Below are 25,789 nucleotides of genomic sequence, written 5' to 3'. Positions count from 1 at the left end.
ATTTCTCCCTCTTCTATATATAATACATTTTAATATTAATAATATTTAAATATATATTAAAAGATATTTGTGCTAATTATCCAATAGTGTCAGAATAAAGAATAAAAGTATAGAGCGCACCATTTTCAACAATTTATTACACTTTGATCCCACCTCACTTATTCTCCCTTTGAATTTCGGTGGAAAGCCATATATGCATTGCTTAGCCATGCCTCCTACATATTCAAACTTCAATGACTCAGAAATCCCTCGACATAAACACGCTCTCCTCCTACGAAGTGGAGTATCGATACATCTGCTTCTTATCAGAGTCTGGGGAAGAGAGGCAATGACCTGTTCAATCCCAAAACTCACCCGGAGACTTGCCTCAAGGGAAGAACACGTATTACCGGTCCTTAACAGTTCATCACTATTCGTTATGGAAAAAGACAAGAATATGCTCGTTCAATTGAATAACAAACTATTCCAAGTAAGTATTTAATAACAGACACTCATAAATCCCGGTTTAATTTTGATTAATTAAAGACGCTTTTAATAAGATTCCTCAGGCAAGCGCATACATTAACGACCCAAAAAGTCTTTTAAAGTCATAATATGGCCGCTTATATTCAGGTGTTATTTGAAGCCAGCGAATTAAGAAAATTTTTAAACAACTGCCGAAGTATGAAGGGGAAAACAAAGATTTTTCTGTCCCTAACTTTGTCTTTGGTGGAGGAAGAGGAGATTATAACGTGGAAAGGTTATAACATGGCGAATCGAATACTTCAAAAAACCCTCACAACTCTAAAAAGGTTTACAAAGTTTGTGTGTTACTAATTTATGTGCAACGTATGATGTGGCAGTTATTTAATGAGTGAATTTTATTAAATGCAAATTTGAGTACTTCGAAGTTCTTTTTGTTACCTCTGATGGTTTTGTTGTAAGATTTTGTTGTTTAGCAAGTTTCGCACACGTTTTTCAAACTCGTTTCCTCATTGTAAGAAGGGGAATAAAAAATCTTTTTACCCAAAGGGATTTCTCTTCATTTGTGATACTGTAGGAAGCGACAACCGAGAAAATTCCGTTTGAAGCATGCAGGCTAAAAGGCCAGTCTTAAGTGTCAGCGAGACGAGAAAGAAGGCCTTCCGCCTATTTAGCCAGAGGAAGGACAAGCAGCCTAGGCCAAGGAGGCCAAGTGCACGCTTTTCACGAGGCCGTGCAGTCAAAAGCAGACGCCCGAAGTCCAATATCGCGGAAGTGTGTACCGCGTCTGCAGTGACCACCAGAAGGTAAGGGGGCATTTGTGTTCGGCCCTCTCAACTGCTTTTCATCACTCTTTTTCTTTTATCCACTTTTTTCAGTTGGAAACAAATACGGCTTATCGCTGGATAAAATAATATTATCTGTGTATTCAAATATGCATTTTTTTTTATCAATAAACTTTAAAACCTCTTCTAATCTAACGTGTATTGTTTATTTGATTTTTTTATGAAAATCCCAAAAATGAGAGGATTAGAACCTGTGGTGCTTAGTACCGTGCATGAGTTGAAGGTTGAGAGAAGATGAAAGAAGATATTTGACTTGAACTTCTGTACATTGTAATTTTCAAGAAATACATAGGAAGGAAGGTTGTTCCAGAAAACGGAAGCTGAATGAATGAATAAATAAGGACGAAGAAAAGTTAGTTCCGTGAGTTTGAAGTTGGACAGTAAAAGGATGTTGCAGCACGTGTTCGGACTGATTTGAATGAGAGAGAGCGGGAATTATAGAAGCCAATTCAGAAGAACAGTGCCCATAGAAGTATCTGTAGAAAAGGCATGCAGCAGAAACAGTACGTCTATGAGACAGAGAGTGGAGGGACTCCGTTAGAGATGAGTCATTAACCTAATTGCCATGTTTTGAATGGAATCTGGAAGCCTGGGATAGGTTCTTCTCCAGTTGTGGGAATAATATTCCATGGTAGGATGGATTTGCGATTTGTTACTTTTCTTCCAAACAGCTGTTTGGAAGAAAAGTAACGCCGAGAGCTAGAGAAAACCCAGTTTTTTAGATGCAAAGGAAGCAATATTTGTGATGTGCTTATTTAGAAGTCAGGGTAATCCGCAATAGAGATATATGATCTTGCCTAGAAATCAGAGTGTCATAGAAGATAAGCGTGGGAGCAGAATTATTTTTGAATCTGAAGATCAGCATTTAAGGAATTGGTAGTGGATATTCCGGAAGTTTAAGCTGTTTGTGCAGGACAAGGTTTCTCAAACTGGATTTGTTTGTTATTTGGTTTTTAGGAGCATTAGCAACTAAGGCCATATTGCTCCGGGGATATGCTGTGGTCATTCACTGACCTTTCCGCATCTCCGGGTTTGGTCACGGGCTCGAACCCCGGTCTCATCAAGAAGCATGTGCTAAGCACTGCTGCTCCTGCCCACCTGGCTACGGAGGCGCCTTCTCAAACTGGAAGATGCAGTACAATGTGCTATCATCAGCAGAACTATGGATAGGATTTCCGGTCAATGGAAGAAGAACATTAATATACAATAGGAAAAGAGTGGGAGAAAGAACTGAACCTTGGGGTACACCAGCATTAATGGAGAAGTTAGAAGACAGTGCCATCTACCATCACACGCAGTGGGCCGTCAGAGAGAAAACTGGATACCCAATTACAAAAATCGGTTGGCAAACCATAAGATGGAAGTTTATATAAAAGATCTTTGCCAAACACGATTAAAAGCCCTTGAAATGTCAAGAGCAACTGCTCGATATTGTTAGAAAATTACACGGCTTTTATTTTGTAAATACCCGTGTATAATCAGTATAGGAGCATTGGCTTCGTCCCCCACCTCCTTTTACATGGCAAATAAAAGCTCCCGGCATAAATTTTGTATATGTCGTTAAACTGACCCACATCCCCAACCAACAAAAAAACCCAATAATTTTGGATGCGCAATTGGTACTTAATAATCCGTGTTTATGCAATTCCTATTTTTTAGCAACATTAAGCAAACTGCTACTCGTTCCTTGATTAATCCAAATTAGGTTGAGTCCATTTGAAATGCGTAAGTAGGTTTGCAATTAATTAAATCACTCGTTGCAATTAACTTCCTGTCCTTTTGGGTAGGATGGGGGGGTCGACTCAATCACTCCAGCAACATCTAAGGGTGATGTAATGAGTATCCCAACGCATTCCTGTCTGCAAACGAATGCTTTGCAGGTGACATTAATGATGTTGAAAGGTGAGCCCAGAGTGAGCCAATTAACAACTTTGCAAGACTGTCTAGGCAGACGCTTATACGACATTTGTAGATAAGGGTCATGAATATTACTGAGATTTTGTTTTTCCTCTTTAACAGATTCCTTTTTATTTTTTTAACGCATGAAAATACGCTAGCGTATTTTTCAACATTTTTTTTTTTTAAAAGTTGGAGCGTTACTTTATTCTAAGGAAGCATTTTCAAATTTTGTTTTGTCAATTAACAACTTTGCATTTCCTAACCACTATAATTAAGAAAATAGCTATCTGGTTTAAGGAAATAAATTTAAAATTCATTATTCAAATCTTTTTTATGAAATAAGTGCGGTCAAAAAGTTCTGAGAACGGAATATAAAAGACAGATACAAAATTCTATGTTTGTGTTTTCTATGTTCTATTCTATGTTTATATTTATCCACTATATTCACCCAGAAATTCAATGCGTTTATTGTATTTAATCTGCAAAGAGTTTAATCCTTCGAATTGAGCATCAAACCACGCTTCCACAGTTGCTTTAGCTGTTCATCATCTTTAAAATCAGTTCCATGAAAAGGAGACTTTCTGAACAAATATAAGTCAATTAGGGCTACATCTAGTTTTTAAGGGAGCGGTATAATTGTTCAAATCCATACTCATAAATTTTACGGTGTGCAAACGGCTTTGTGCACGGTGCATTGTCATGAAGAAGCAAAAGCCGATGAACCAACTTTCCTCGTTTATTTTTCCGAATTGCAGCTTTTGACTTTGATATAAGGCTGGTATAATATTGCTGGTATAATATTAGGTACAAGGTAATCAATCAGCAGCCCTGACTGAGGCCAGCACTTTTCCAGCTGATGATTGAATTCGAAATTGTTTTGGGGTTGGAGATCGCTTGTGCTTCCACTGATGCTTTCTAATTTGGATCCAGGATCATAACAAATTAGCCAAGGCACATTGTACCTTGGTTCCTTGGCTAATTTTTTATGTTTATCCATTTGGTGCAAGTCACCAAATGGATAAACATCTAGCTGGATTAACAAGAATTAATTTTAAATTCTCTTTTGATACTCCATCCTCTGACGTTTGTCACGAATGGAACGGTTTCTGGGAACCCATCTTGTGCAAACTTTGGACATTCCCAAATGCTCATGTATTATTAATAAAATGCTTCCTGGGATACGTTAAGTACTTTTTCAAATTCAGACCCTTTAATTCTTGTTTTCTAAAATGTTTTCTTCAACGATGGCAATTGTTTCAAAACTGATTGCTTCCGATTGCCGACCAGACTTGGCTCATCCTTTACTGACTCCCGTCCTTTCTGAACTCTGCCAACCACCTTGCAACAACAGCGTATACTTCGCCACACACTCTAGTCACTCTTTCACGGATTTCTTTAGATTTGGTCAAAAATATGATCACTGAACGATGCTGGATTCGCTGATATTCATGTTGCGTTCTACAAATACCAACAGAATTATTAACTCTCCTGGCACTATATATGACAATCTCGAAGTATAATTCGGCTACTGGGATGGAGAACGAGTTTAACATACATATACACTTTTCAGATATTACCTGTCTTCAAATATATATATATTTATCCCCCCCCCCAATTGTATATATATTTGGATATACAATTAAAAAAATTAATTGTATTAATTGTAATTAAAAAAAAAAGAAAGAAAACTAGCGAACAAGGTCCGGAAACGTGCTGCGAAAACTGTACCTCGTTCCTAGCATCTCCTCAAGTCCTCATTATTTTTTATAAAGACAGTGCCGTATCAGTTTCCTTCTAAGAAGCCTACTGTTTGAGGTCAACGCAACTAATGATTCAATCGGGAGTGCCATGACACAACTGCAGCCAATGATAAACTGTTTTGTCACCGGCCTCAGGACGACGTGCCCACACTTCCGTCCACCTAGTGGATATTTTAAAGACTTCTAAGGCATTTCATGAAATTAGGGTAGATGGCTGCTGGAGATATTTCTTCGTTTAACGATTATGACTCAGGTTCTTTCACAGAGTTGCAATAGAGGGGGAATACATGTTTTGTGTCCAGTGCCCACGCTACCTGTTTTGACATCCAGTGCCAAGGACTGCCGCGCTGCCCCTTCCAAATTTATCGAAGACTGGTTTCAAATCTAAGAATGGAAAATAATGAGATATATAATAATGAGGCAAATCACCTAAATACAGAAGAGCTTTGTGGAAAGTAAGACTTTGATCTTTACCTTCTGGCCATACCTAGGACTGACTACATCCAGTTGTATATATTTCCTGTCCGAGTGCATCTGCTGGGCCCCTCTTTCCTTTTTTTTTATTTTCACTTTTCCCCTCCGTGCTCAACCTGCTATTTACGAACAATCACCCATTCTCCGTGCATTTCTACCGCAGCACCACTAATGGGAAAGGCACGAAGTCAAGCTAGTTGACATAACAATACGGCATCCTGTCGGGCGGCGTGTTACAGTTGCCGACGATTGTCCACATTCTAACACACAAAAAAAGAAACGGTCCTCAGTGCAATCCGACTGCAGTGAGGTTTCATTGGAACCCTAACAACAAGGAGCCATTTACAAGTTGGAAATTTATTTTTGATGTTCATTGGAACAATTGTACAATTAAATATTTTATACCATAATACCCAATACGGGGTGACCCAATTCTCGAGGGTACCTAACGCTCAAGGGGAGACAAAAATTCATAATTTAAAACCTCTTAGGATGCGTTTTCTCTCTCTCTCTCTCTGATTTCTCTTCAAATACGATTTTATTAAAATATATGAATCAGTTTCTTTTGCATAATGGGGACAATCTATATACGGATTGTTATTGAAAGTTAGGCATCAGCATTTGTTGTTTAAAATAATCAAATATTTCCCTCTCTTTTGAAATGGGGGACCCTTTTTTCCTTAGGCAATACTTTCGAACAAGGACATATTTGGGGAGACAAGTGGAAAGATGGTGAAAAGTACTCTTCAACAGCAGTCATTTTCAAGTCGGATAATAACCACCACTATCGACAAAGATTTCTCGGACCCCGTACTAGCTTCAGGCCCTATCGTCGCAATTCATTAACTCCATAGTATAAAGAAAATTATAGGGCCTCTGAGTCCTATAATTTGCTTTGTCTGGCCCCCTTCTCTCAGTGACCTCGATCACTAGACTGTTTAGAATTTGCTATGGTCCGAAGGTTGTCAAGTAATTTTCACGAAGCGGGATATCGGTCCATTCTTCCCATTCCTCGGCACTACCTATCCTCAAGACAAGGGATTTGTTACTGAAAATTAAGTTGTAAATGCTCGATGGAACTAATAAAACAAAACTAGATTAAACATTTTGGTAGCCAAAATCCTCATTGATTGGTGCACAATTACGTGAACAAACAGGGAGTTCAGATAGCTAATATTATCGCAGCAACGATCTATGGTTTTAGGGAAGGCAGAAACTTGGAACAAACATTTCACTAGTTTCCATGGTCTGGTGAGTTTCACACGCTTAACAAGTAACGGATCTCGAACGATCCCTGCAGCTTCCCTCCGGTGATTATATTTTCCCTCATGCGCAAATAAAAAAACACATACACACACACTTTTGCTCACTTCCCGAGGAGTTTATAAAACCACTTGAACTGAGACGATAAGCACAAATAATGAAACGAAGGATGCTGGGAATAAGGGACCTGCAGGTGCCCAGCCGCCAGCTTCCAGTTTCTGCGAGGGGAAAGAGCAGATAGCCATTGCCGATGGCTTGTTAGCGATGTAGTGGTTGAAAATTTTGCTAAAAGAACTTAAGAAAACACAGCTCATCTCAGAACATCTGCTGATATGTTAAATTGGAGATGCTAGACTGTTCCACGGACACAGATCAGTTTCATCGGCACTAGTTGAAAGACGTTTCTGCATAAGCAAAAGGAGATTTCTACAAATCGATCCTCTATGAACAAGAAATCTGTTTCCGAGAACATAGGTCTTTTCTTATATTGGCATGTCAACCATACGATTATTATCGAAGTTTCAGACATTAAAGAACTTCTAAAACTTTATTTGTGGACATTTGAAAAAAAACAAAAAACCACGAGGATAATCTCTGCAGTATGGCGAGTGTCAAAATTCCTTTTCGATTAATAAAAAATAAGCAAAATAATAAATAAATAAATAATTAAAGAAAAACATACATATGACATGATACTTTGCTAAGTCCAGCGTCACTGTTTATTAGCATGTGCACTGTTGTTTTTCTTATATGAGATTGAGAACTGTTCCAACCTCGTCTCGAACTCCTTTAATTAAGGGCATATAATTTATTGTTAGGGACACGACTCTACTGCGAAATTACTGCATTAAAATTGATCTGAAGGTAGATGGATTATTCGCACTCAACTTTTTGGCATCACATATTTCAAGATGTTCGCATTTTGAAAAAAAAAACAAAAGTATAACATCGCAAATTACAATTATTTCTTGCAGGTGGTACATTTAGAAATATCTGACTGCTAAGTTAGAGCCCTTCCAAGTTGACGTTTAAGACGAGAGCGTCTGCAATGACCAAACTAACTCCGCGTTCACCGATCAAGAGGAACCAATTTACGTTCCCTTAAAAAAAAAAAAAAAATCACGGGCATCCAAAAAAACTACTTACATGTCACTATCAGAGACGCGAGAAGCAAATCACTCCTGGTTGTGCGTACCCTCATGATCTCCTAAACTCACAAGATGCGTAAGTGTCCAAAAATGTCTAGTAAGAGATGATTGTCCAATTTCAGAGCGCACTCACTCAAAGCACATGTCCAGCGATCACTCACGAGCAACCTGCGCGTTCTTAGAGCACGAGCCGACAGCCAACGCACGCTTCTCGTGCCGTGACCCACAGTTAATCTGTTGCTCCACCCCAAGCACGACTCGCGACTCTGTTACTCAAAGCGTGTATTCATCCGCCAAATAAAATAGGTCCCTCTTAAATTTCCGCCGAGTGAAATAATGGATAATTTGGCATACGGGTCGTTTGTATACACGTGTAACACAGTATCTACTGCGCTGAACAGTACGTTATAATATGCGTGCAGAGCATGCGCATTTATAAAGCGTTTAATTTTAAATAGCCTTTTGTGATGATGCGGAAGACTCTGAAAGCAGCCGTGACATCACACTGTGGATATTAAGTGCGCCTCATTCGAACATATGGCGAAGATGTAGGGCAACTAAGACGTACACTTTTGGAAAATTATCTTTAGTTGTTTCTATTAAAAACAGGAAAGATGTAACTCGTTTCTTTGATCTCTTTCACTTGACCAATATTAGCTTTTAGCCAATAATACTCAGTATCACAAACACAGTTTAAGATAAAATAGCTGCTCTGAAGGGCGGGGGGGGGGGGATCTTCCATCAGCGACTGGAGCCAAACCAGATTATGAGGAAGAGTTTTAGATTAACCCCCTCTCCATATACAGAAGACTGTATTCTTCTCAACAAATAAATAAACAAGATTTAAATTAGCATCCATGTCACGATATGTGTCCTCTTCCTACACTCCAAACACGATTAGCATCGTTACACCATCAAACTGGTTGTCATGACGATGTACAAGGTCCATCGCCATTGCACAAGTTCAATCGCCCGTGTATTAAATCTAACGAAAACTCTTCGACTGTTCCGAAGATACTTTTGAGCTCCACCCTTCTTTTGTAGGCCCGGAGACTGGAAATGACATATTTCCGCCTTGCTTTGTTCTTAAACTAGTTCACAAGGAAACTTAAGCTGACAAGTAACGCATGGGACTGAATGTTTTATTAGGCGATGGAGAAAGAACAAAGGTAAACTCTCTGCCATATGCAGACTTAACTGGAATGGTATTTGAAATTAGTCTCCTCCCTCAGCAAAAGTAATTTACAATGCGATTTAAAGTACAATATACAGAAAAAAAAAAACCAAAACAAAACAACGCCATGTTTATTTCAGTGGCTATTTACATTTGCATTAACAAGACGCCATTGCTGAATACGGAAGATGGTGAGGCAATCTCTAGATTTCCCCCCAACCAAAAGGCATTTTTTGCTAACATCCCCCTTACGTCGCGCCACCACCCCTCAAACACACGCTGCTGTTTTCCAATCGTAAATTAATCATTGGCCAAACTGAAAAAAAAATATATATATATTGTGATCATTACTCCCAATAATAAAACTCTGTCGGTGGAAATGTGTGCAGAACTTATTAACTGGTGTAATCAGATACTGGTAATGATCACATTTGCCTCCAAGGAAGTGTCATTTTCATTTTTGTCAATAGCTATGTTGAGTACATCTAAGCATGGAAATTTCACGCCATCTCCACGGTTCTTTCAATTTTGGAAACATATCGAAATCTGCTGGACTGATATTTGGACATAGGACCAAACCTTCCAGTTGTATTCCTTCAAAAACTCAATCGCTGTACAGTCCTAGAGGATACACAGTCACGAAGAATCAATGTACCCCCACTTAACAGGTCTGACTGCTTCTTTTGCAGTGCAGATTATAAAAATTTCCTTAGAAAAGAAACATAATATTCTCTATTGACTGTCTGACCTTGTGGAACCGAGGAAATATCTCTAACAAGCAATGACCATTTGTTTCCTTTTTCTTGGCTCCCGTCAAACTTTCTTGGGTCTTGATGATGAAGGACTGTGACCTTCAGCAGAATTTTAGTTCAGGTTAAAAATACCCCAACGATACTTCATAAACTTCAATGATTCGTTATAAAAACGATAGAAATTTTTCCATTGGATAACAACAAAGATAGATGCAATTCACCTTCAGAAGTAGGGTCCCAATGAAACGCAAGTTTTTCCATTCCAAAATGTTCCCTCAAAATTCTATAAACTGTACTGTGGGTAATGCGAAAAGCACATTTTGGATGCCCCCAGCATTGACAACATCCTATACAGCAGGAAGAGAAGAAGAGACCAAAATTACAACTTTACTATCTACAGAAAAACACTTCAAAGCCTAACATGTATTTCATACATGTTCCCCTCCAATACCATGAAGTTCGGCAACATCCTTGAAATAGATCAAAGTAAAATATGTTTTGAAAAGAAAACAAATCCTGGCTGAAACATTCTCCGTGGTTCAATCCTGACGAGCACGAGCGATTCCATGGTTGATTAGCTCTACAAACGAGAAACCCTACGTCATCTGCCTGCAAGGGCCAATTCAGAATGCTGCTTTCTTCCTGGGATGTGCCAATGGCCACTTTTTATGTTGGAGTTCAAAATGGACTTCAGACTTTCTCCTACCAATCTCATTGATCAATTTATATTCATGTTTGTCGAATTGATTTGATCTAATTTACTCATGTTATACATTTATTTTTATTTTGTTTATTTCCATAAATCTCTTATTTTATTATTATTATACACTAATTATTTATCTCTTGAGTTGGTGATTACTGACTTCTCACTAATATAACCCGACTAGCACTTTGCTGTCTAGGGGTGAGATTATGATCTCTAACTGAATAAATAAATAATTTCATGAGCCAGTTTTAAATTTTCTTGCAATAATCCTTGGATGCATTTTTCCGAAAATTTTGTCAATTGTGGCATGTAGAAGCCTTTTAGATCGAGGTTTCTGTCCAGAAAGAGGAATGGCTCAATGGTCAAACGCGAGGTACGGCAGTACATACGTTTCGGATGACCGTGGTTCTATACACTGACTGCTAAATAGTGCTGTTCTTGTATTCTCTTTATCAAGATCTTAAAGAATGGTACGCAAGCCAACCTCTTTCAAAGATTGGCGAATTTCACTTAGGAATTTTCCAAATGCAGTTTCAGTTTTACCAGTGTTCCTTTCTCCTCCTTGGTTAACTGTATTCGCGTGACTGTCATCGTGTCACACGCTTTCAGTTTTCCAGGGTATATTACATTATGTTCAACAAACAAGAAACACACCACTCATTATTATTTCAGAAAGTACTGAGGCTTATGTAGAACTTATTGGTTGACTCTCTCAATTACTTCAAGGTCTGCTCTGCAGCTTTCATAATGATTAAAAAAAAAAACAGGTCCCTGAACATACATAAATTGGTGATTGTGGGGGGGGGGGTGTCTAGACAGATCGCAGTGTCTACATTTTAGGTTTTGTCCATAACGTTGAAGATAAGTTCCTTATAAATCTGGCATGGCAATTGGCGCAATCGAAGTTGACTCACGCTAAAGATAAATGAACGTTTTATTTCAGGTAAGACTGGATATTTAGACGCCTTCAATTATGTGGTATAACAAAAAAAAAATAATAAAAATGAAGTAAAATATTCTCTGTATGAGCGATAACATTCCTCGTCCCCACCCTCTCCACCGACACACACGCGTTCGTTTCTGCTTCCCAATCATTTGTAATAATGAGCAAGTTTGCATGCGATTCCTTCCATGACTGCCTCGAAAGGAAGCTGGCTAGCGTGCATTTACCTAAACGAAGCGCAATACACCCCAAAATCGATTTCGCAACGGAAATTGATTCGAACCCTGTCGGGGTGAGACATGGGAACACGAGTCACTCACTGGGTCACACGCGCGAATGAAATGGAGAAACTCATCACGCAATTCACGAACAAGCACACAAAAGATGGGGAATGACAGAAGAGTGAAATGGAAAGAACTGCCAGAAGTCCCTCGATGACATTGAGAAAAAAGGACACCAAATTTCTCTCGCGAGCTCGCTCTAACCCATGGCAGCACACATCTCCCAGTCGCATCAACGCCACACGGCTAAAAATTATTTACTATCTGCTAAGGATAGAAGACTCTGGTCGCTGCCAGTTTTTTTTAAAACTGAAAGCAGAAAACAAAAAAAAAAAAAAAAAAATAGAATAACATTATTATATCTTAAATATAAGCTTATGTTAGTAATTTTCTTTTTTCAACTAATTCATACCAACTAAAATTAGCAGAAACCCTCACTCAATCCATAGAACTTGTTTAAATAATAATTAAAAAAAAAAAGCAGCGTTTTTTCATAACTATGCTATGATACGTCCACATTATCCCGTTTATTACGTGAGAAAATTTCCTTAATCACATGTTCATATTTTCCACTATCCTGGAAAAACTACTGCAATTTTCAGAAGTTTGAAAGTTTTTCCTCTAGTATAGAGCTAAGATGAAGCTCCGTGCAAAATTTCATTAAATTTGGTCCAGTAGAAGATAAATTAAACTGGAATAAATTTTCGTAACGCTTTTCTCGTGACGGTTTTTCGTTACAAAATTTTTGGAATAACGCCAGCTAAGACGTTTTTAACGTCAAAAAAGTTAAGACTAGATACTTCTGGTTTTTTGAAATGAATGGCTGTGTTTAACATCTTCGTGACATGGATACGAATCATTCAAATACTAAATGTCAAATACACCGCTGGATGATTTCATCGATGAGTCCCAGTATATGTCGGAAGATCAGGTACAGTATCTAAACTAATAGCGCAGAGTACGTGTGAATTAAATGTAACCAATTTTGAAATAAAATTTAGGCCGGAGATGAGCAGTTATTTTTACTCTTAAATCCACCCGAACCTCGACTTCTACTCGAGGATGTCAAGTTAATTCAACCATACAGCAATTTTAATGCACTGTTCTTAAAAATAAGGGCCGGTTCTTTTTAAAATCGACAGGAAATTCTTCAAAGTACTGTTTTTGTAGCTAACCCCCCCCCCCCCCGGTCATGATCCACCAGATGGGAGCCCAACTGGTCACAGAACAGAACCATGAGGTTTTCAGTGTACAAACTAAACTCGTATATCTTCCTTAAGTAATCAATAATATAAACTTTCACATATGCAAATATTATGGCTAAAGCTTCAGCTAGATTACACAGAATTAAAATACACGGAACAATTGATAAGTTCTATTTTGAAAATACCGTGGCTTCATTAAAATTTGATGTGAAAACAACCCATTAATCTTATGAGTGATTTCGTTCATTTCGCAGATGGCGGTAGTTTTCCTTCCGATCGTACATCCCTCTCACATACATATTTACAAGGTAATAAATACAATCTTTTGCGAGGAACTTTCTGTTATCTGGGCCATCACTCTCCACGAATATTGTCTGCCCCGAGCACTGAAAGAAGAAAAAGAAAAGCATATTAAATTGATGTGCCTCCCACGTTTACCTCTTTGTACGTTTCCCTTTCCTTCTGAGCAGGGAAGTTCTCTCCCAACCTGTTTTAAGGTCGAGAGCTCTTGATACGGCAGGGGCCTTTGATTTACATTCTAGGGATGCCATAAAACCGTTTGTATCATCGAACTATACCGCATGTTTAAATTTATAGTTTTGTTGCTCAGTGCGGACATGGAAGAGTTTGTTTATCACGGGCTAACAAACACACAAAGATCACCTTTAAGTTCTTCTTGCTTTTAACAGATTCACTTTCCGTTCTCCAACATCAAATTTTCTTTCATGTTCAGAGATCATAAATGCGTAATCCAAGAATATGACACTCCGAAAATTTTGATGTCGTAGCCGTCAGATTTCTCTTCCACCAAATGTGTTTTAAGGGCACTGAAATTGGTCCTTCGACAAAGCTGTAGGCAGGTTGTTCCATCTAGTACAATTCCCATCATTAACACTCTTTAAACTGGACGATAAACTCCGTCCAGACCAGGGTTCTTCAACCTTTTAAGGCCGACGGCTGCTATTAAAATATTAGAAGCCGAGGGCAAGATCATTTGTAAACTTTAATTCTCGTTTTGTCTTTTTTGTCGTCCACAGGGGATGGTGATTAGTGCACTACGTCGCCACAAGCAAATTCGACGCGGCTGAAGCCAGAACAATCGATAATAACGAAGTTTTGAACTTAAGAATTCGATTTCACAGGCACAAAGGATCTCTCAAAGAAGTGCATGCGAAAGTCGGTCTAGAATAGACACTTTAAAAGCGACTCATGGCCTTCGCAGTTACCTAAAAACAGTTATTCTGATTGGCATTTTTAACTGTTGTAAACGACGCGGTATGAAAACGTGTACACTACTCCAATTACTGGTTTCATTTTGATACGGACGAATTTTATGTACGTTTTAAAATTCAAATTAAAGTAAGAGAAATAATAAAATTCACTTATAAATGTTTAAGTTTTTATAGGCTGCATTCAGAAGTACTTCAGATTGGGATTAAAGCAGCAAGTGTACAGTCAACAAGGTTATGAATAGGGATCGTTCTAATAACATGATAATTGCTTTCATGGTTCCTTTAAAAGCTTGTTCTAGTCACTGGCTCCAAGCTGATACCCTACTATTAGTGATAGTTTGATTAGCCATCTTTGCGTACCAGCTGCCTCGCTCATTTCAGGTGGGACTGAATTAGAGGAGCCAGTGGAAGAGGCCAGACTCAATTTTCTGCACGAGGCAGGTGCTGCTCTAACGGCTGAGGAACCTTAAGGTGTCCATCGTGATGTTTCACTTACAACAAAGCCCTTGTCTTCCTACTTCCTTTCCCTTGACACTGTACCCAAAAACCTGCCCCACGCGAGCACGAGATAACCTCCGATTCCCTAAAGGTAGGAAAAACCGAAAGTACGAGACAGCTGGCGCACGCGCTGGTCTGTCGCGTGCCCGGGAAGGGATATTTAAAATTTTCGATGTCACGTGCCAGTGTTTTCGGACAAGGAACACCTGGAGTCGCCTTGGTGGACAGGGGAGAGCTTTACGCTTATTTCCCCACCTCGTCTTTGTAGAAACTCGGCTATTTACCCTCCGGGCCTCGGAATGGTGGCCTCTATTTGTCCCCCGTGCTTCGCTATGCATGAAGGAGTGCTCTTAACCTAGGAGAGCTACACAACCACCCCGCTGGAAACCTCTCGTCCCCTCAGGTAGTGGCGCACTGATAAAATAGTCTCTTTTGAGCGATATTTCCGGCCCTATGCTATTGGCGGTCATAAGAGAACTTCCTATGGCGCGAGGAAACGGAACATCTGGAATTGCTTGTGAGTCCACCGCAGAACCAACTGAAGCTTTCAGAAGGAGCTATTTATCCCGAGCATGAATAGAAGGCAAAGATGTTGGTGAATTCTGCTCAAGTACTCTTATTCTTGAACCGTAGAGCTAACTACCCACCTTGTGCGGCGTGGGGGGGGGGGAAGACTGTAGGTTAGGGGTACGAGGAAGCGCGTGAATAGAATTAACCTGGTCTTTCACGCCAGCTCTATGTCCACTTGAACTACGGCTTTGTCATTTTTATAAAAAGGGGTTTCTAACTATAAGAGAGGGTGTGTACTCAAAGAAAGGAAACGTGGACATCCTCTTCTTGCCAAATACCAAGAAGGTAGAAGAAAAACACGCGTACATAGAAATAACTTATTTTAATGCAGGTAAAAAAGCTATAACGAAAATATATAAACAAATAATTTAAAATATAAAACAGACAAAGTTTGCTTTATATAAGTTTGTTTTATATAAGATTGTTCTAAAAAAAGTAAATAGATGTTATTCATTACAGACTACAAAAATAATCTTAAGCGGATGAAGACTTGTGTACTAAATCCTATACAAAAATTCAGTAAAGAACAAAACATGGTATTTACTGTGTGTGCGGAAATACAAGTGGGTTTAACGTTCGGTAGATTGAATCGCCATCAAATAGTTTTCCGAGATAATTTTTGTCATATGAATATCAGTTAGGCTTCTTGCCAAACACTTGCATTGCAAAGGCTTTTAGATGCGGCTATTAAACAGGAGGATAAATCTCCTCCCTAATGGCACTGAAAGAGGAAAGGGGCTGTAAAAAAATTCATTTCGCGACACCGATTTACTACTTACGAAAATTAATAAACACATCGAACCTAAATCAGCCTAATCAAAATATGTTGTTTATTTATTAACCAATTAGGAGACTCAGGACCGGTCTTGGAGTTCAGGGGATCCGTCTGCCAAAAATTAACGTTGGGAGAAACTAACAGTAAGGTGTTCTTCCTGTCTGGATCAACGGGGCAAGGCCCCTTTGTTGGAATTTGGGACCCGTTTCAGTCCTGTGACTCAAGGATCAGCAAAGAAGCCACTAACAAGTAAAGTAATGTCTTGCGCATTTCGTTGTATTACAGGTGCATTCAATTATCGAATAGCGTACCTCGGAAGTTAAAGCTTCTTCGACTCTGTGTACAATAAGTGTTTTCCAGAATATTTTATTTATGCAGCAGGTGTTTACTTGGAAGGGGGGAGAATTGGTACAGAAAAGATATCAGTTAACCCTATTGGCATAATATTTGATATGATAGTCGAAAAGAATATAATAATAAAGTCCTGAAATTCTGGAGTGGACCACAGCTGCCATTCCAAATTTATCGCAACGTTTCTGTTGGGTGGAAGGAGGAAAACTGAGGAAGGCTATAGAATCGGAATTGAACCTACTGCCTCCAGGACACCAAAACGTGCAATGTGGTGTGGATCCGACTTTTTCTTTTTGCACAAAATAGCAAGAACTCCAGAAACTTACTTTAATATATATATATATATATATATATATATATATATATATATATTTATATTTATTATATATATATACTAATTATACTATATATATTTATATATTTATAAATATATATATACTATATATATTTATATTTATTATATATATATAATATAATAAATATACTAATATATATTTATATTAGTATATTTATTTATTTATATTTAGATATTATGTAGAAGAAAACTGGGATGGAGATATGGAATCAGAAATAGTTCTAAAAATGATCAGCGTTTATTTAGTTGGTTTGTTGTTTGTTTGTTATTTTGATTTTTAGGAGCATTAGCAACCAAGGCCATATTGCTCCGGGAATATGCGGTGGTCATTCCCTGACCTTTTCCGCATCCTCCGTATTTGGTGGTGACGGGCTCGAACCCCAGTCTAATCAAGAAGCGTGTGCTACGCACTGCTGCTCCGTCCCACATGGCTACGGATGCGCCTTTATTTTGTTGGTCCCTGCAGAAAGGACCCACAAAATAAAAGCTGTTAATTTTACTTAGGCCTGACGTAGCCCAGTGGTCAGGAGCGAGAGTGCATAGCACGCGTTCCTTGAGTGGACCGGGGTTCAAGCCCGTGACTACTAAATACGATAAATATTTGTATTGACGATTTATTGTAAACTCTACTGACTTGGTTGTCGTGCCGGAGTATAAACAGAAAATTTATTTTTACCTGTTCGAGTAATGCCCGAAAGAATATACTTGGGAAGATTGGGATCGGAACTGATCCCAATCTTTCCAAGTACTAATGCTGAAAATTTGATGTCGATCTCATTCCTAAGGCCAAACTGTTTCCATTTTCTATTTATATACTATTTATTTATAGAGATATCTCGAAATTTCACGGTGGGGGGAGTCAAATTACTTCTGGTCCGATTTTATTGAAATTTAGGATGGTTCAACAAATCTTTCTAAAAGACTCAAATATAAGTGGGCTCTTCTCTCCTTAAGGTTTTTGCAAAGACAATCCTAGCGTAACTTATTGAGCTTTGTTTTCATCACAGACCTTGCCACCTTCACAGCCTTATCCCCGGGAGATCTACTATCTCCAATCTCCTTCAAACATTGTTTCACATACAGGAAGCTTTGAATTCTCGAACGCAGCTCGACATAATTTATCTTGACGTTAAATCTGTATATGATAGGATTTCCATCACACCTTTACTTAACATCCTGAAGAACTACTTCAAGATCTCTGATAACCTCCCCTCTGTACTCAAAAAAATTTTGCAGGAAAGACGACTTCTTGTTGAGCACAATGGTCTCTCATGATCCTTAACTATTTTCAGAGGGATTCCACAGGGTAGCGAATTTTCAAAACACGGTATCGTATGCCGACCATTTCAAGCTTTTCATTCTTTCGGATCAGCCGGAGCAAGCGCTCTCTAGCCAAAGAGCTGCAATAAAACAAATCTCTGAGATAAGCGCGGAAAATCTTCCCGGATGACGTTTACAAAAAGGAGAAGAATAATCCCAATGCAAATCTCTATAAATGGACATCAAATTAAACTTGTCAAGTCTCACAAAGACCTAGGCTTGGTCTGAGATTCGAACATGTCTTTTCAGAACTTCAAGGAAGCTAGAAACAAATTCTTCTCAGCCCTTTGGTCAGCTCGACAGGAACTAGTGGATTACCGCAATAGCAAGCTGACAACTAAGTACAGTATATCCGATCTTGGTAGTACCGGTGGCTCTCTACGCACCGGAAATCTGGTCTTCTGCCCCTCCAACCTACCTGCGGCAGTTCTTGGGGAATGAGCTTCTTGGCTTCTTCGATCGCTCAATAGGACTTCAGGACATCTCCTTACTATCTCTAGGGGTATACTACATTCGCTGCATGGAATGATCCCTTGGAAGCAAATCATTACCACTCGCAACATAATTACCCTCTCTAAGCTCATTTCCGGTAAACTAGACGCTCCCAGCATCGATAGCCTCATCATCCTGCCCAAGAATAACAGAAGAATAAGTAATCGGCAAACATCTGTGATCCGACCTGCCCTCAACCAGATCAGCTCGTTCAGTCATATGTTCCCAGCAAACACGATTGGACTTCCCAAAGACTTAAACATCAACCCTGGGGCAATTTGTGTTGACAAAGCCTACAGAACAAACGTTTTTGCAGATACCTATGCTATCTTGCAATTTTAGACCTCCATTTCATCATCGTCCTACGTGGCTTCTGTAATTGAGGATCATCTGTGCACCTTCTCCTGTTCCAGTCAACCTACAGCACATCCTGCCGGCATCCCCGCACTCTGCTTGGACAGACGCTGACTTGAGCATTTATGTCGAACATAATCTGTCCTCGCATCTTTTATATTACTCAATATAGATTTTGTATTGCTATGTTATGGTTTTGTTTACCATCCTAGCATTTGATTGCTGTCTAGGAGTGAATGTAACTTTTACTTTATCTGAATAAAATAAAATTTCATGAAAATCCATCCACTGGGAGCAGTACAATTAAATTATTTTTATTTAATTAATATATTTTCCAACAAGATTTCCAGACCTGAATCCCAGTGATCGTGGACCTCCGGAGAGACAAATATCGAGCCACAATACAACTCTTTCCCCTGAAGATCCCATGAGTTACATTTCTTTGGTGAAACTGCTGCATAGCGTTTGACTTTTCAGAGGAGCCTTGGCATTTATACGACTGCACAATGTAATTTTTCGTGTTGTATTGTAAATTCGCTCGAGTTTCGGTTTTGGATTTAGTGTCACTGCACACTTCTGTTTTTTTTTTTTTTTTTTTTTTAACGCAAAAAAACCCATAAGAAAACTGTTAACAGACACCAGAAATGTCAGAAGGATTTCGCACAGGGTTCCTTGTTCAAGCATGAAACTTAAGTCTATGGGAGCAAATTTCGTTACTATGAAACCCCCTACATACTGTATCTTTGAAGCCAGTCAAATTGCAGAAGCGCCCAACCTTTATGTTCGATGAGGATAATTTCTAATTGAACAATCCGCAAAGAGAATTGCTTTGTATCGACTTTTTAGTATTATATTTTCTACTGATGATTCGTCTATTTAAATTTTAAAAAAATCTGGCTTGTTCACGAATTCCCAAAGTATGAATATTTATTTCCACCACTTTTAACATCTGCGTGCCATTTTCTTCGTCCAGAGACTTCCACATACATTTTTAGAAACTGCATAAAGGATAGACCCTCTCGCATTGTTTTCGAACTGAGCTCCCACTTTAATTACCCTGGAACAGAAGGGGTTACTGTAATCTACAGGTACAGCCTTCCTCGTCGCGGGAGGTCGCCTATAGAAACCCAGTCGGATTATCTCAAATATCTTCCTTAACTCGAGACAAGCGATGGACTTGAACAGCCCAGGGTAAATACCGTGGGTGCGGCACAAACGAAGGAGTTCAGTAATGAGCAAAGGTGACTCTGTTCTGTCTTGGCGACTGTCTGCTTGAAGAAACCGTGACGGGGTTGTCTTTTATCCTCCTGCCGTTAGCGGCCGACTTTTCAATGTGATAAAACGCAGGCGTGTCTGTGGATGAAATGCCCGTCTGCACTGATGGGTGTTGGCTGCCAGCGGCTCTGCAACAACTCACTCAGCCCCTGCTTATTTGACACTGACCCTTCCATTTCTTATCCCCCATACCATCGGGGTCAAGTCCTGAAAAGGCTAAGTCTAGGGTTTGGTTGTTTGTAAGTCAAAATCACCTTAGCGACAACGCTGATCTGTAACCTTCACTTGCTGCTTGAAAGCTGTTGACATACGACATAGGGAAATTAACTCGGGGGTGCGTCGGGTGGGGGGAGAAGGAGAATTTCAAATCTTCCATTATCCAATAAAATTTTGTTCAGATTGCCAAAAGTCTGTTTAGAAATTATTTCGATTATTGAAAATTCTGTTCAGTTCACGCATTGAATTTTAATGTACTGCCCACTTGGTCCTACAATTTCTATAAAAGCGAAGTTAGAATCATAAACAGATTTAGCAGTTTCCATCGTATGACGCAGTTGAGGTAATTAAAAAACAAAGAAAAAAATGGCAAGCGGAAGCTAGTTCCGGGCCAAATGGATTCTTTAGAGTGCACATTGAAAAAAAATGGAGGTTTATAAGAGCCACGAAGGGATTTTTTTCTTTCATTACATATCATTAGCTACTGTGCACAAAAAGAAGGTTGCTGGAACAACAAGTAAACGCTTTCAGTCAAAATACAGCGCCACCTGTTGCTGAATTACAGCCATGCCTGTACTCCGACAGTTCTTTGTCTGGCAAGATTTCTTTCATTTCATTCCCATGCTGAGAAAACGGAGCAAATAGTACTAATAGACGCCTGTTGATTATACCCTGTCACCTTCAAGTCGGGTACTCAGCCAAACAGTCGGGCTGCAAGCGCTCTGTCCGCCATTTTTGTACACAGCGGTTAACTGTCGACTTAATGAACTCCCGTCAATACTTCCTCTATTTCCAGGTACGTTGACATAAAGTAATCGTTGCTATGTCCATGCATACGCCATGGACAAAAAAAAAAAACCACAGATCCGCTCGAAACCTATGAAAAACTGGATAGCTATAATTAATTCCTAATATAAAGTTCCGCCCGCATTTTTCGAAGTTTTTCTCCAGGAAAATGTTTTTATTTTTAAAACATTCATTTCCTGTTTATATAGGATGAAGGGTGAATAGATTTGTTTCTTGGCATCTCACACTCTGGCTGGTGGAACACTGCATTTCATTTCTACAGTCAATTAAATACCATTTGAATTTTGTTAACCGCACCAGTTAATCCAGTTGTATTTCTCTCTTTTTTTTTAATTCCTAACTTGAGGTGGGAAACTTGAGGTGGAAAATATAACTTTTACAGCGTAAAAAAACTTTAAACGAATGAAAAAGAATAAGCGCTATTTATATAAAACAGCAAACAATGTACAGAGGCACCAAAATAAAGTACAGCTTGTAGAAATAACTTTATTTCATAAAGCATCGGCCTCCACTCAAAATGGTACCATTTTTATTTAACTGCATCATTCTTGTCATTATTATTTATATAATGTGTTAATTCTTTGATTTAAATATATTCAAAATAACAACTTCGCATTACAAATGGAAGAATTTAATTATGAGGTATTCTGCTTTAAATTTCAGAAAGTATGTTTTATGTCAGGCCTGCCCTATTTAACTAAGTTCTCCAGTAAAGAAGGCACTAGCTTGGGTCTATTTACCTCTCGTGTATCTTATTATCTGTGGAGTGTTTTGTGGTCGATTTTCCCTGTTTGAGGGATGAAATCTTTCAGTCACGAAGATCCAATTCTACAGTGCTAAGCAGTGTTAGAATCATTAATGACTTACCCATGAATTATGCAAAGTGATGCTTGTGTGTTTGTTACTTCCAGTCACAGTATTGATCTCCGATATCTTGTTGGTACTCTTGTTCCACCTGACTAACGTAACCTCAAAGCTATAGTGGAAGAATATCTAATAATAATAGTGTCGCGTTCACTTTGGCCGATTTCATTTACATGTCATTAATTTCTCTTTAAATGGGCACAAAGGAAAGTGGCATAAAAAAAAAAGGTAAAAACCTCACAGTGCAATTGTACGATGAAGCATCTGTTACAGAACACGAGAGAATTTTCTGTACTGTTCACTGCTTATTCTAAAATGAAATGAGATCTGCTTTTGACTTTATTCGCTACATGTGCCAGGTAAAAAAAAAAGTTGGAGGAAGAAAAAAGGGAGAAGGAATAAAGATTTAAACAAGTTTCCAACTTATGGTCTGCCTTCCGTTTTTTACCACCGGGGTAACCAGTTTCTTCTCTAACCGATCAATACGGCGATGGCTTCTGCCTTCTCAACTAATGCTAGGGCTGCTCAAAAAAAAGTTTCAGTTTTCTGTTTATACTCCAGGATGACCACACCGTCATAGCAGTTCACAAGATAGAAAGAGCGTACTTCCACTTCTGTAAGTTGCATTTTTAAGGAAACACACACGGGGAGGGGGTGGGTTGTTTCAGAGGCCAGAAGTAGAGATTATTAATGGATGGCCGGTTGGGTGATGCGCATCTTCTGACGTTCCATTTACAACCTTTGCCATAGTTTTTATTGAAAGAAGTTGGCAGTAGGCTAGTACGGAGAAGGGCTAAGGGTAGGCGGGTAAGTTCTCTACAGATTATGTAGGTGTCGGAATTGGAGTCCGAGGTCCCTACATGGAAAATCGCTCTAGCGCAGTGAGGCGTTTCAGCAGGGCCGTGGCGATTTTCGAAGTTCCTAAGGTATACGGTACGCCAAAAGACATTTAGTTAGCATGGAAGACGGCAGTTAAAAGAATGTCTAGTTTTGCACCAAGTAACTAAGGTCGTGAGGCGTCTATATATAATACTTCTGAATTGCATATATTGTATTCTCTCTTTGCTTCATAAAAACAATCCGAGTTACTAGGTGGGGGAGGAAACCAACTCATTTTCCTCACCGCATGGTTCCTAACCACAATAATACCTAAAGGACTTAGTATGGAGACAAGATGTAAAGAAATACTTTTCTTTTTTTTTTTTTTTTTTTGGAGTCTTTTGAAATCCATGTTTTTTCAAGTAGCTAAGATTGGTTGGTTGCAGGTTGAGAAGATTGAGGAAGAAAATTATTAAAACAAACTAAAAGAAAGGAAAAAATTAAGATTAACAGTTTCTTTTTCAGGCTACTTCTTGCATTCCTTCTTTCTAAGTCGCCAATATTTTTCTTATTTCCTAAATCTTTTACTTCATTGATTCTGTTTATTTTTTATCCCTGTGTCATTACACTGATCTGTCGCCCGTACACAAAATTGTCGTACTCACCGAATTATCGTAGCCACCAATGGTCTTCCATCAAATTGTCTTGCACCAGTGCACTAATTCGATATGCATCGAATTTTCACATGAACCGAACTGTCGTATAACAAATTGTCTTGCAACGAATTGACGTGGACCCTGTTAGGGCCAAATGCTTGAGAAGAAAATTTATATTTACAGTACCTGTATATATTCTTAAAGTCGTTCCTAACTACAAGGGTTTTCCACCTGACAAGGATTAAAAAAATCCTTCACAAGGACAGTTAAGGTGGGTGTACCTCAGGGTGAGGGTTCTATAGGGCTCCTCTTCTCTGCCGCAATTCCTCCATTCTTATGCCAGCAAACACAAAAAGATTTCGTACTGTTTGCATTAGTAGAAGTATGTCATGCAAGAAAGCAAGCTTATACAGCATCAGCAAAAAAAAAACTTCCCATATCCATTCATTCGCTCCAAATTTTTGTCCAGTTCGGCCTTGAATTTATTTCAGCTGTCAACTTCTACAATGACAGATGAAAGTTTGTTCCAGCAATCAACCACCCGCTGGCTAAAGGCAAATTTCCGCACATCTTTTCTACAACTGACTTTCCTCAATTTGAATTTATGTTCCCTCAGGCGATTAAATATTGATTAATGCTGATGGGATTCTTCAGCATTGATCAATATTTGTTCAATTATCTTGATGTTAAATCTGTATATGATAGGATTTCCATCACATCTTTACTTAACATCCTGAAGAACTACTTCAAGATCTTGAATCATGAATGGAGATAAATTTAATATTGATCTCCGTTCAAAATTAAATAAATGTTCAATGCTGATGGGATTCTTCCTCTGGACTAGAGTAAAAAATCCCATCAGCATTGAACTTGCTCAAACCATTCAGGGCTTTATACACCTCAATTAGATCATCTGGCATGTGCCGGGTCTCCAGAAGCTGCAATTTGCAGCACTTAACCCTTTCTTGGTAACATCAACCTTTTCTTCCACTCATCAATCTCGCTGCCCTTCTCTGTACTTGTTCCAGCAGCTCTATATCCTTCCTAAAATGAGGCCTCCAGACATGTACACAGTACTCAAGGTGTAGCCTGACCATTGCCTTATACAAGGGGATAATCACCTCCTTATCCCTGCTAGCATAATTCCTGTATATCATTGACAAGACACCATGCAGACCTACTCTTGCAGACCGTCTGCACTGCTCAGAAAACTTCATACCTGACTGCACAATTACCCCCAGATCCTTTTCATTCTCCATTACCCTGAGTGTAGTACCACCCAGTTGATACGGTACTCTGGGGTTACTGCTATCCATATGCAGTACTTTACATTTGTCAATGTTAAACTTCAGTTGCCACCTCTCAGACCACCTGCTCAACTTTTCCAGATCCTGTTGCAGTAGGGTACTATCATTACTGTCTTTAACAACCGTATCGTCTGCAAACTTGGACATTAAGCCTGATATACATCCATCAGTATCATTAATGAATACAGAAAACAACAATGGACCCAACACTGAACACTGAGGGATTCCATTAATAACATTAGTCGACGAAAAGCAGTGTCCATTGATTACCATTCTCTGTCTTCTCTCATTCAACCATCCCTTTATCCATAGCAGCAATTTGCCCTTATTGCCATACTACTCCAATTTGTACAGTAGTCTTCCACGTGCAACAGTATCAAAGGCTTTCCTAATATCCAAGTATATGATATCAAAATTATTATTTTTTGCATCCGGTTCCTTTGTGACCACATCATAGTATCCCATTGGATGCTATGAACTGGTCAGACAAAACTTCCCTCTAACAAACACAAGCTGTGTCTAAATTATTACTCCAGTCTTGTCTAGATAATCTTTCAGTACTTCTTTAACCAGTGCTCCATTAATTTCCCTGGAACAGAAGTTAAACTAACAGGTCTATAATTACTTGTGTCACCCTTTGATCCCTCTTTGTGAATTGGAGTCATGTTTGCACAAGGAAGCTCTCATAATTATGGCTAAGGGTTTGCTTACTTCCTTTGCCGCCTCCTTTAATATAACTGGATAGATCCGATCCACCCCAGGTGCCTTTTTTATGTTTATCTTCCAACAATTTCTCCTCAAATTTTCTGTCAGTTATTACAAAATCATTTCGCTCACTACCAAAGTTTAATACACCTCTGGCATTCCCTCCCTGAATAACTGCTCATGTGTGAATGTCGATGCAAAATATTCATTTAGTTTGTTAGCTATCTGAGCAGGATCATCAACAGTTGAATCATCGATATAAAGTGGACCAATCAGATTCA

The 25,789-nt window shown here is 38.9% G+C and overlaps 1 protein-coding gene across 1 annotated transcript in view; it reads right to left on the bottom strand.

The window, feature by feature from the left end:
* LOC150074992 (cell adhesion molecule Dscam1-like) overlaps positions 1-8,066 on the bottom strand; it is a 91,454-nt gene extending 83,388 nt beyond the window's left edge. The window contains exon 1 of the mRNA XM_090389164.1: positions 7,850-8,066. Coding sequence (XP_090245290.1) covers positions 7,850-7,904 — 55 coding nt within the window. The 5' untranslated portion in view covers positions 7,905-8,066. The remainder of the gene's footprint in view (positions 1-7,849) is intronic.
* Between the last annotated feature and the right edge of the window lie 17,723 nt (positions 8,067-25,789).

Source organism: Mastigoproctus giganteus, chromosome 14, assembly GCF_048544385.1.
Source record: "Mastigoproctus giganteus isolate SK-2022 chromosome 14, ASM4854438v1, whole genome shotgun sequence".
Classification (NCBI taxonomy): domain Eukaryota; kingdom Metazoa; phylum Arthropoda; class Arachnida; order Uropygi; family Thelyphonidae; genus Mastigoproctus; species Mastigoproctus giganteus.
Note: the sequence above shows the minus strand (reverse complement) of the source record. Positions and strands in the feature narration are given on the sequence as shown.